Below are 12,077 nucleotides of genomic sequence, written 5' to 3'. Positions count from 1 at the left end.
TGTGTGTGTGTGTGTGTGTGTGTGTATGCACATATGTGCACATATGTATGTACACACAAGTGTATGAAATGAAGAAGACTAAAAGGAGGGAAGTGAATGATCATAAATTCCTGTTCAGATTTTGTTTAGTTCACTTTCAGTTTGCTCCTAATTTTACCTATTAAGAAATCCCAATTTTGCTACTTGGAAAATCCATATGAACTCATGGATTGAACTAACCAGAGTCAAGTGGCTTTTTGTTATGGATCCCGCTCAGAAAGGCAGGGAGGCTGCCCCCTGTTAGTGTCTTTGGGAAGAGTGGTCATGTCTAGAACATTTTCCTGTGTGTATGTGTCTCAGGTTGGCTAAAATGGTGAAATAGTCTCTTGCTTAAACTGTGAAGGTGTGAAGAGACTGTAACCAATAGAGACATTGGAGACATGAGCCTGGGAAGAGTTCCTTGACTGTGTGTGTGAGGACTATAGTGTATATCTTACAAATAGGTCCTGAGGCCATATGGGGATTTGGGGGTCACGTCTAGAAAGCCATACTGTATGGACTTTTGCTGTGAACATGGGATTTTCAGAGTCTTAACATAGATTTGTGCAGAAGTCTGGTAATTGTGAACTCCCCAGCAAGACAGTAACTCAGTCTAGGGTATTTAAACTATGGATCAATTACAGTTTACAGTGACTTCTGGTAGACTCAGAATTTGCAGGAAATTCAAAATTATAGGGTATAAGTCTCACAGGAAATCCCTTGGGAGTTCATTACAAAGGATCGCTGACAGGTTCCTAGAGCTTCGAGAACTCTCTGGAGTCTTTCTCTCTACTGTTCCACATTTGTTTTCAGATCAGCTGGCTTGATTGATATAATAGTTTCCTATTGCTGTGGTGACAAATTGCCATGATTTAATAGCTCACGACAATACAAATTAATGACCCTCTAACTGAGGAGGTCTAGAATTTAAGATGGCTCAGAAGGTTGTATTCCTTTGGTGGTCCCAAGGGAGGACTCATTTCTTTGCCTTTTCAGCTTCTAGAGGTTGCATGCATTTCTTGTCTCTTAATTTACCTTCAAAGACTGAAGTTTAACATTATCAAACCCCTTTGATAATGATCTGTCTTTGATCTCGAATTCAATTGTCATGTCTACTTTGACTTAATCCTCCCTACATCCAACTTATAGGCAGCAATGTTAGCAGGTAGGACTCAAATGGATATTGCACAACAGTCTCCCCATCTCAAGATCTTTAATTGCTTAAGCAAATTTCTTTTTACCACAGAAGGTGACAAAGTCACAGATGCTAAGTATTAGAATGTGGGTCTCTTTGAGGAGCATTATCTTTCTACTATACCTGGTTTCAAACTCACCCTCATTTATTAAGACTTGGAGTATAGAAAAATGTAAGAATCTAATTGCTACCCCTGGGGGCCTCCAATGTTTAGGCTAAGTCTTTCCAAGAGGATTATCGAGAACTGCCCAGGGCTACTGAGAACTGTGGGTTGTAAGACTGACTTGCGCTTGTGTAACACTGTGTTTTCAAGCATGAATGTGTCTGGAGTTTCATCTCAATCCCATGAAGGTGGATGGGTAGTCTACTATTCACCCTTATTAGATATCTGTGGTGGTTGTTGTAAACTACTAATAACGAGTGGCCTAACACAACGGACACTTATTCTTTAACAGTCCGGATGTAAGAGAAGAAGGCCATACTCCTCCCAGGGCCTTACAGGATCCTGCCTTGCCCCTTCCTGACTTCTAGTGATGATATTTATTTCTTTCCCTGGCTTACAACAATGCTGTTGCAATCTCTGCTTCTCCTATCTTGTGACTTTCCTTCTCTCTGTGTATTTCCTCATGTTAAAAGCACACCAGTCACACTGGATTAGGGTTTCAGATGAGCCCATTTCTAAAATACTGCGATTTCTGTAGAGATAGATAGATTGAGGCAATGGGAATGCATTTATGACCGTTTTGAGAAGATTCCCAGATCTCTAACCTCAGAGTTCAAGGCCTGGGTAATTTCTCCTGTCCTAGCTGCCTCTGATCCTCTGGGCTATTGTGGCTTCCCTAAGGTAACACAAATTATTTTTATAGGGGATGGTTCGAGTAGTCTCTCATTAATCAGTGGCTTGTTTTAACAACAGGAATGCTGTATGGAAATCAGAAGTTTCCACCTGTTTCTAGCTTCAGTTTACTTCACACTCTGTGTGATTACAGCAGAATCGTACCTGGTCTGGTCCACCAGTCTCCCTTGAAGGAATACAGTTGAGCCCTAGCTGGACAGCATTAGAATTAGGCCTCATTTTCCTACCTCCAACCAGCTTGTCCCTTCTCTAGTATTTGCTTGGTTCTTTCCTGAGACTATCAACCTAAGTTGAGTAGAGTTTGAAGTATAACAGGCTTTTGGAGTCTGCTGTACATTTTATATTCAGGCCTGGTCACTTTCCACATGGATCACTTTGATTACTTAACATGTGTAGGCCTCAGTTTCTATAGAATGGAAATGGTAGATTTCAATGTCAGAGGATTGTTGAAGAGATTCTGTGAATTTTCTCTGTACAGGTCTGTCCATAATGGTTGTTGTTAATATTATCATTACCCAGCACAGGAAGGTATGCCAGAGCTTTTTAAGCTCTTTCATGTAAGTGGCCCTATCATTATTCAAAAGTGTCCAGGCAGGCACATGTTAGCTTTAGGCATACTTTTTTGTTGATTTGATGAAGCTCAGCCCCTGACTCATGGTTGCATCAGGGTATTAGTGAGGTGCTCCCCCTGGCTGATCTCAGTACCGGTCTTTACACTGAGTAGGTGATTTCAGTGCATACAGACTCATTTAAAACACACATTCATTACCATCAGTATATTTCACTATCTTCAGAACACCCGTGGTTAGAGAAATCAGGTTACCTTTGGGGCACAAACTCAAGATCAAGACCTTCACTTGACTATAATGAAGTAGAAACTTTCCAACATAGGCAAAACGTGGCAGATCAAGAGAATAAGACAGAAATTATATGTTGCCAAGCGGATCTGGTATGTAATGTTTCCATTCAAGTTTTTTATTTATGAAGCTTAAATGAAATGTTCAATAATTTACAACAGAATTGCTTTCTCCCTGAAAACAGCAGCAGTTAAAGCGCTCTTCCCAGGCTTTCTGTCTAGAGCACAGGGAAGCGAGGCTCTCTTATAGGCCTGTGCCTGCTGCTTCCCTTTGAGTTTTAGCAGCTTTCTTCCTGAGCTACAAGTGAATTGTTGCTCATTGCCAGAAAGTAAAGAGCAGTTCTGGGGGAGAAGAAAATGTGTATCCAAGGCATATCTGGTACACTTCTCTCTCAGCACACAGAGCATTCTGAAGGATTTTTTTCACTGAAAAGACCCCATTGCTCTCCATCAACGCTCCCTTTATTTTCCCATTCAATCCTTGCAAGTGCGAGCATATAAATGGCTCTGTCCCTGTTCATAACAAAAGCTTGGAAAATTCATCCCATCGGAAGTCACTATTCTCCATCCCTTAGAGAACATCTTTTGTTCTGCTTGAGGGCTGACACTTCCCTAAACTCTTCCACTACATAGCCATTCTTCTCTGAATCCCTACAGCACAAAGCTCATCCACTCTGCAAGTATTACCGAGGTCCCCTTTGTGTCAGGCACAAGGCTGTGGGATGTGGATGTGAAATGAGTTGATAAGACATCACCTTTTGAGGGTCAGAAAAGCATCTGTCCTGGAAATGTAAATGAATTACTTATTGAGTACTTGTGCTACGGCTAATACTGAGTTGCAAGTACTAGGTGATCTAGAAGGAGGATAAAGAAAGGCACAGAAAGATAAGGTTAAAACAAGGATTTTGAGTGTCTGATGGTGAAGAAGACAGTTCCAACTGTACCTTTTATATAGACCTGTTCATGTCCTTATGAACTTCCATGTAGCTTATTTCATGAACATATATGGCTCAGAGAAGGCTACCCCTTGAACACTAAGTTAGTACAAGATAGAGCTAAGTTTGGAACCCAGTTATCCTGCTTTTTAATATCTGTCCCTAAGAGTCATATAAGTTGGCTCTGGGGACTGTTGTAAATAAACTGGAATCTAAGACTCGCGTATGACAATACTGTGTGCTGTTAAATCAGAATGGCTTCAGAAGATGGACTCAGCTGGACTGTAGTAGCCAGAGAAGAGGGGACTTGGGCTGGGTCTTGAAATCCAGCTAAGATAAAGACAGATAGTGGAGAAGAAAAGTGGAGTCTTCCTATGGTCAGCATTGGGCACAGCAAGCACCACTGGGTTACTATAGGCTGAAGGGCAATGGGCGTGAGCCAGTGTGTTCAGAAGCAATGCAAGAACTGCCATGATGGAAGGAGAATAAGTCGCTTGCTCCTGGCAGGAAAGCCATGCTTGCAGCTATTAGTGGGGAACAATAGGGGAGGTGGAGGAGGCCACAGGAGCCGTCTCTTGCTAGCAAAACCATAAGCAACTCATCCGGCATCTGCAGTCTTGATTGGCTTCAAGTGAACACAAACTACTGTAGACCTTCCATCTCTAAATCCCTGGGTCTATCTCCCACAAGCCTGTGAAGCTCAAGGCCACCACACAGGACTAGGGGGTTAGTTAGTTCTAGTTTACTGGCTGCTTTCCCAGAGAGGGACAGACTGAGAACTCTTCCTTTAAGGAGCTTCCAGTCATTTTCTTGTTTTTTGACAGCGTGTGTCAAGTTGTATCCGGCAAAATTATTTATGAAAATAAGACCATGTCCCAGCACAGTGAGATCCTTCAGTGATAGAATTTTGAGGCAGAGATGTCATGGGTGGAGAGGGGTCTGGAGAAAGAGGACCTTTCAAGATGTCCTGAAATCATACCTCATGGGTCTGCTTCTTAGCTAGCTGGAGAGCCGAGTTGCCTGGCACCACCCTCCCATCTTGATTAACTTCTTCAGGGTTTCTCAAGTGAATCAGGCTTTCAATGACATCCCTCTGCCTCTGGGGACATGGATAAGGTTAAAGCACTAAAAGAGGCAGCCAACTTCATCTTGACTTTAAAGTCATATTTAAAAAGGAAGTAGTATTAAAGATTTAATACTAAGTAATTTTAAAAGAAAGTAATATAAACTTCTCAGGTGGAATTTCTTCTTGCCAGTGAAATTAATGGGGAGCATGACTGACCACTCCAGTCTCATAGTAACACCCCATTTCTGCTTCTCTGGTGTAAATAAATGTTGAAGGAGCCAAGTAAGATATAAGCATCCTGGCCTCCATCTCTTTTCATGGCATCTCTTGTACTGGACTTCTCACACATGCTAAGTGATCTGATTCTACAGTTTTCTGAGGAGATGTGTACTCCTGTTTCTGCAGCTTACCCCATACCTTCCTGTTTCCTGACAGGTCACATTTGTTTATTAAAGGATCCCCTACCAAAGTGGCCACTTGGGGTCACTATGACCTTGCCCAAAGGAGTCTGAACTTTTAGATCCTTGGCCCATATCTCTCCCAGTCACAAGTGCTCAAGGCCTATCACTGATGTCCCAATATGGCAGAGAAATGCAGTCAGGATGAAATGGACACAAATGCCCTGGTCAGTGTTGATTTGACAGTTGTCCTCCCTGTAAAGTCTCAAATTCCTTCATGGAATCTGCACATACATCTTATAGAGCTGATTCTCCCATCTTTGGACCTACATCTGGGCCCTGAGAAAGAAGTGGTGGGTTTAGTAGATGGCCTCCAAACAATGTTCTCTACCAATCAGAAGCTGTGAAAAAGATTAGTCATACTGATGGGGTGTGCTTGCAGATATCAGCTGTTTGTGTGCATACTTGTATATGTGTGAAAGTAGATGTGTGATTATTTGTTTATATTTATGTGTGTATGCAGTATTAGTGTGTATGTGAGCCTATGTGTGTGTGTATATATATATATATGAAAGTATGTGAGTGCATATGGTATGACAATGATATATGTGCATATACATGTGACCTTATAATTCTGTGTATTTGTGTGTAAGCGTATGAGTTTGTATGTGTTTATATGAGTGGGTGTTATTGCACATGAGAGTAGGAATGTGTGACTGTATCAGTGCATATGTATGCATATAAGTATCTGTGAGTGTTGCTGGAAGTTAGGGCGGGTATAGTTATGTGCACTTATCTGTGTGTGAGCACGGCATATGGATACAGATTTGCATTTGAGTGTATGTGAGTACATGTGTGTATGTGTGAGTTGTGACATGCGTGGCTGGCTGTCACTTTACTTTTTCTACAACTTACATTATGACACAATGTCTACAGGCTCTACATTTCCCTTATTGATTGATGCTCTGAGTATCAGCTTGCTGCTTACAGATCAGACTATGGGTATTGAGCAGCAGCTGGCTAGGAAGAACTCATGAGGAACCGTGGAGAGCAGCTCTTTCTATTTGGTTTCCTGGTCACAAGTATCCACAGGTGTCTAGGAGGAAGAAAGGGGGTTTGGGAGGATGTACAGGTGAACAAGAGCCTATTCCTTTGTGGCAGAGCATGCATTCCTGGCTTTTCTGAGGACAGAGTAGAGGAGCCACCTCAGACACAGTGATCAGAGCATCGGTGATGTTTATTATTATTTTGCATTAGACTCTGGCAATCTACCTTTGACCTTATTTCAGCCAACAACCCAGAATCTTCTTTCCCTCCTCCCTGTACCAGGAGTCTTCCACGTGGCTCATTGCCAGAGAGCAAAATTGTGATGCCAGCAACACTCACACATACTTATATGCACAGTGCCAGGTTCTAACCTGGAGGGGCCTTGATGGGCCTGCAAATCTATGGAGCATTGGGACCCTGTGGAGACTCCATGCATAGAGTCCAAGCAGACATCATAGAGACTCAGAAGATGAGCTAAAAGAAATCTTAAATATTAAGATTCAGAAGGCACCCAAGCAAGGAAAAGCAGAAAAAAATAAAACCACTGCAGATGCAGAGATTATTGTTTAGAAACAAACTTGAGATTCTCTGAGTATGACCTTACATAGAGTAGTGGGGGGATGTCTGGGATTCTAGACCGAGCCTAGGTTCAGTGTTGTAAAGAACAAAGCTGTGGAAGGGAACTAATGGGTACATGAGTGCTTGCTGTGAGCCTTTTTAAATGATGAAGAACCCCTAGAGCCAAGAAGGGCTTTCACAGCAAAAGAGTCAATGGTGGCTTCAGAGACAAGAGCTTCTGTCAAGAATTGTAAATACAGGTACTGCTGCCTCTAATTGTAGCAATCACCTGTAAAGATAAAGGGGGTCTAAAGGTGTGCCAGGGAAAGACCAGGCAGCAGCGGATCTAAGGTTGAACTTTGTGGAGAAGCAAACAGTGAAAATCCAATGGCGGATGTGCACTCAGTGTACTCCAGGCTTCAGTGTCAGCACTCACATACAATGGCACATAGGGTTTTATTTAACCCTCTTGTAAGCTCTGTGGTCAACAGTCAGAAACTGAAACACAGAAAATGTAGGAAACCTGGTCAAAGGGCAGACCCATGAAGCTGTATGCCTCCAATCTGAGTGGAGGCATCAAATGCGGAGCTCTGAATGAATGCTTTCTTTCTGCCAATGTGTGTCTCCGTGTGTCCACACACTTCCCGAGGCTGTGACTCAATGGATCAGGATAAGAGGCCTCAAACATTTCCCAGGGACATCTCTGCTGCTGGTACCCACATTCATTTGGGGCATCATGCTGATGAAAAGAGGTCCTCTTAAATCAGCCACCAGCTAACAGAACTCTGCCCCCTCTTTGTCCTCCAGTATCCTCATCTATGTACAGCCTCCTTGTTAGCAGCACTACCTTGAACTCATTAAATATATGACTCTGTAAGAGCCAGAGGGGATGGAGGATCCCAAGAAAACAAGGGCCTCTAAATCATCCTGGTCAAAGCTCACACGAACTCAGAGAGACTGAAGCAGCATGCACAGGGCCTGCATGTGTCTGCACTGGTCTCTGCATATATTTTATAGCTTCCAGTTAGTGATTTATGGGATCCCTGAGTATGTGAACAAGTGAGTCTTTTGTGCCTTCTCTTGGGTTCTTTTCCTTCTGTTTGTCTTGTCCAACTCTGATGTGAAAGCTTTTGCTTTATCTTATTCTATTTTTGTTCTATTTTATTTTTTAAAAAGAGTAAGAAAGATATGACTCTCATGTTGGCTCTATGAGGTGAGCACTGTCACTTACAAATGAAGAAATAGAGGCTTGGAAAGAGGGTCAGCTGACCCAGGCACATGGAAAGTGATGAGAATGGGTCCAAGTCAAATAAGAGGTTTCTGGAGGAGGTGCACACAGGGCATAGAAGCTGAGAAAGGTTCCACTTCAGGGTCCAAGTAGGGCAAAGAGTGACATGCAATTATATAGAATTTGGACCAATCATTTCCATTTCCCCTTCTCTCCTTCCTGAGCCTTTCTTTTCCCAGAGCCTACAATGAGAGAGCAGTGATCCTTGGAACTAGGCTCACAAAGGAGCATACTGTACTTGGCTTTCTTATATGCCTATAATCCCTCCTTAAATTATGCACTGGTTTCTATTTATTAATCTCCCCAGCAGTGAACTTCCTTCTTTAGCGGCAGCAGCAAGAGAAGGAAAGCATCTTCATGGGGACTCAGAAGCTGCTCTGAGTCACCACCTCCCTTGCTAGTGTTGTGACCTTGTGCAAGTATCCAGAGCCTCTGAGCCTCAGCTTTCTCATCTGTATAACTGGGGTGCTCATAGCTACAGACATGTGGTGTAAGACAAGAATCAGTGAACACAGAATCTTTTCTTTTTTCCTGATAATGGGGAATAGTAACTAGGCTGTGATTGGTTCTCAGTGATTTTACAGTGTAGCTTCTATCCAAGCACCAAGCCACCTTTCTGGGAAAAAAAAAGCAAAAAAACAAAACAAAAACAAAAAACAGCAGCAACAACAACAAAAAAAACCTGTTACTTGTAGGTGTCAGCTTGTAGGTGTAGGCAAAGGAGCACTGTTTCCTCCTGTATGGTTTAGTTTTTTGTTGTGGGGATTTTTTTTTTTTTTATCAGTGTTGCAGCTCTCTACAAGGCTTGCTGTCCCTTCCATGCCCAATTCTCTCCCGTTAGTCTGCTTCATCAGCATATTTCCCATCTCCTTGCTGGGTTTCCAGCTGTGTATCTGTTTGGAAAAGGGCTCTTGAAAGTTGACTTTAAGTAGCTTCATTTGGCAAGGAGGCCTGGGATTTCAGCTCCGGAGGAAAACAGCTCCGATCATGTGCTCTTCCTTACTGTTCTCATTCTTGATTAGCCCCTGGACTTGAAGGACAGCAAATGCTTTTGCAAGTCAAGACACAAACATTAAATAAAGTCTATGGGCTCAAGGGCATCCTCTGGCCCACAGCATTTTGTGCCATTCATCTCTCATGTGAAAGCCATATGACATTCCTCAAGCACCCACCTTTTGATGAAGTCTAACATGTATGTTTTCTTGGATAGGTATGCTGTGGGGTGAGGAGGAGCCATGACTGAGTCCTATCTCCTCCAAGATCTGTCACCACCTCCCCAACTCCAGCCAGGCATTGTGTTGACCTAGGGTACTGCCTCAGTCCATACACCATCTTTTCTTCTCTGGCATCACCAACAGACTCTTGAGCAGTTTGTCTCAGCCCTGACCCTTGTCTGTACATACCTACTTATTGCACTGCATTGCTTAAAATCCCTTACTCAGCATTATGCTGCTACTGTATAGTTTATCACTTAAGAAGCTGAGGCAGGAGGATGGTGAGATAGAGGCCAGCGTAGGCTACACAGCAAGACCCTGTCTCAGAAAGTAAGTAGGTAAAAACATAAATACATAAAATCCCTCAGTGCTTCCTTACTCCCCTCTAGCATAGCTCAAACTCTTTATAGGATATAGAAGGCAGGGTCACTTTAAGTTTTTGCAGCTTTATTCATTAACTTGGTCATTTGTTTATCCAAAATGTGCTGATCTGGGATCCAGTATGTGGTTGGCCTTGTGCTAAACCCTAAATTCAACAATGAACAAAACAAACAAACAAATAAACAAACAAACGTGAACTGACTTTTATGGAGCTTTAGGTGTAGAGTCAAGATCAAATAATCCAGCTCACACATATCAGAACAATGTAGAGAGGGGATTGTTTGAGTGCAGGTCTGTTTGACCTTGAGTAGTGCATAAACTCAGGTGCTGAAAGGGAATCTGGCATGACTTGTGCAGTGAGAATGCCCTGGGGCAGGAAGCACAGTGTGTTTGAGGAAATGAAGGAAGCAAACCCTTGGGCCAGGAGCCCAGAGACCACTAGGCCATCAAGATGAGGTAGACTAGGGGAAGTAAAGAAAAACAAGCCAGCCTTGGAGGACTGTTCACCTTGAAGGCGATGCTAGATGTCTAGAATGTATACATCATATAATGGATAATAAAAATGCACTTTGAGAAATTATTCAATGTTGCTGGAATAAAGAGTGGATTAGATTAAGCTAAAAAATGTAGAGGATTATTGCCATGGTTAAAAGAAGAGATGACAGTGTGTTTAGAATGATTGACAGCTCTGCACTCGAAAGTTGGGGATGTTTTTGTTAGATACTTAATATATTAAATCAGTAGGATTTGTTGGTGTAGTTTGAAATAAATAAGTTGAGGAGAGAGAGCCGTGAGGATATAGATGCAACAACCATCTCAAAAGATAGGTCTTACTCACCTGTGAGGGTAGTCTTGGTGGTTGGACCAATGTCCTTGGGTACCAGCACTTCATGGTACTGCTCACCGGCTAGGGTGCTGTACACAACCTTGTACTCCTGAGCTTCTGCTTCGCTGTTATCCCATTCAAGATCAAGGCTAGTTGCTGTTCGAGAACCCACTCGCAAATTCTTGGGAGCATCAATCTCTAAAAATAAGCAAATATCACCAACATCCTTTGGGTGGGTCACATGATATGGACTTGAATGTCAGTGAATTTTATGTTTTCTTTATATCACCTGAAAATTCAAGTAGCATTCTAGAAACTTGAAAAGAAGCTGATTAATATCAGAAATTTAAAAGCAAGGAAAAAGAATCCAGTAGGAGAGAACAGGGAACAATCCCAAGTGGTTAAAATGGAATAGAGATGGCTGACTTTGAGCTATCTTCCTGTGGGTTTTCTTGCTTTGATACAACTGAGCAGCATGTAAACTGGAAAATTACACTGTGAATAGTGAGTGTGATATAGTGGGAAGAGAATGAGGCAGCTGGTCACTTTGGAGTAAGGCCTCAGTGTTAACCACTTTTGACACCTACAACAATGGCACCACAGACAATTCTTTCAGGGTCTTAGAACTGAAGGGCCATCTCCTAGAAAGAGGAAGACACTGCAAGTTGTCTACAGATTAGATGTGCATGTGAAATGCACAGCATGACACCAGATACAAATATAGGAGTCCAAGCCTGGATGGATGGCTTGTTGTTATCAACAATGACCTTCCTGGCACCTGCTTGTGTGCTCTTGGGCTTCTAAGAACCTCAATGACTATTGGCATTTCCTTACATCATCTCTGGGAGCTACTTCTCTCCCCCAGGATTGCCACCTGCACAGGCTTATTTGAGGAGGACCAATGTAAGAACATGCAGTGTAAAAAAGTATTGTCTTGAAAATCTGTCATTTAAAAAGTCCAAAATAGTTCCAGCCATTGGGACTTGAATTTAATATTGGGATGGTCCATTTATTTCTTCTAAGTAGACTGTGGTAGTCTGCCAATGCCATGCAAATAGCCCACCCCCGTTTGTTCCTGTGGGAGAGGAGACTGCTGTGACTCCATATGAACACAGAGGCTTCTGTTGTGTGATGTCAACTCAGTGTGGGTGTGAGGGATCTTGAGCAGATGAATGTCTTTGCAGCTTATTTTTTCCGAGAAACTGGTCTTTGTTCATCCTGTGTTATCATACTAGATAATGTTCATTCTTGATGTAGTGTACATTATTTCTCCAGGAGTTAGATGGACAGAGAATGTGGGGGCAGACACATGTGAGGTAAAATGATATACAGAGAAGATATGACAAAGAGGCTGTGGCCTTAACTGAGTGGGGACAGTGTCAGTAACTTTTTTCTTTGTTGCAACAAAGCAGCTGACAAAAGCAAGAGGAAAGAGGGTT

General features: G+C 42.5%; 1 protein-coding gene across 3 annotated transcripts in view; it reads right to left on the bottom strand.

Annotated features, from left to right (window-relative positions):
- Tnr (tenascin R) overlaps nt 1–12,077 on the bottom strand; it is a 391,833-nt gene that overhangs the window by 40,724 nt on the left and 339,032 nt on the right. For all 3 annotated transcript variants that reach the window (XM_028760011.1, XM_028760020.1, XM_028760025.1), the window contains one exon: nt 10,651–10,836. In XM_028760011.1, the coding sequence (XP_028615844.1) occupies nt 10,651–10,836 (186 nt within the window). The remainder of the gene's footprint in view (nt 1–10,650; nt 10,837–12,077) is intronic.

The sequence above is a fragment of the Grammomys surdaster genome, unplaced genomic scaffold (genome assembly GCF_004785775.1).
Source record: "Grammomys surdaster isolate TR1022 unplaced genomic scaffold, NIH_TR_1.0 130, whole genome shotgun sequence".
NCBI lineage: Eukaryota > Metazoa > Chordata > Mammalia > Rodentia > Muridae > Grammomys > Grammomys surdaster.
Note: the sequence above shows the minus strand (reverse complement) of the source record. Positions and strands in the feature narration are given on the sequence as shown.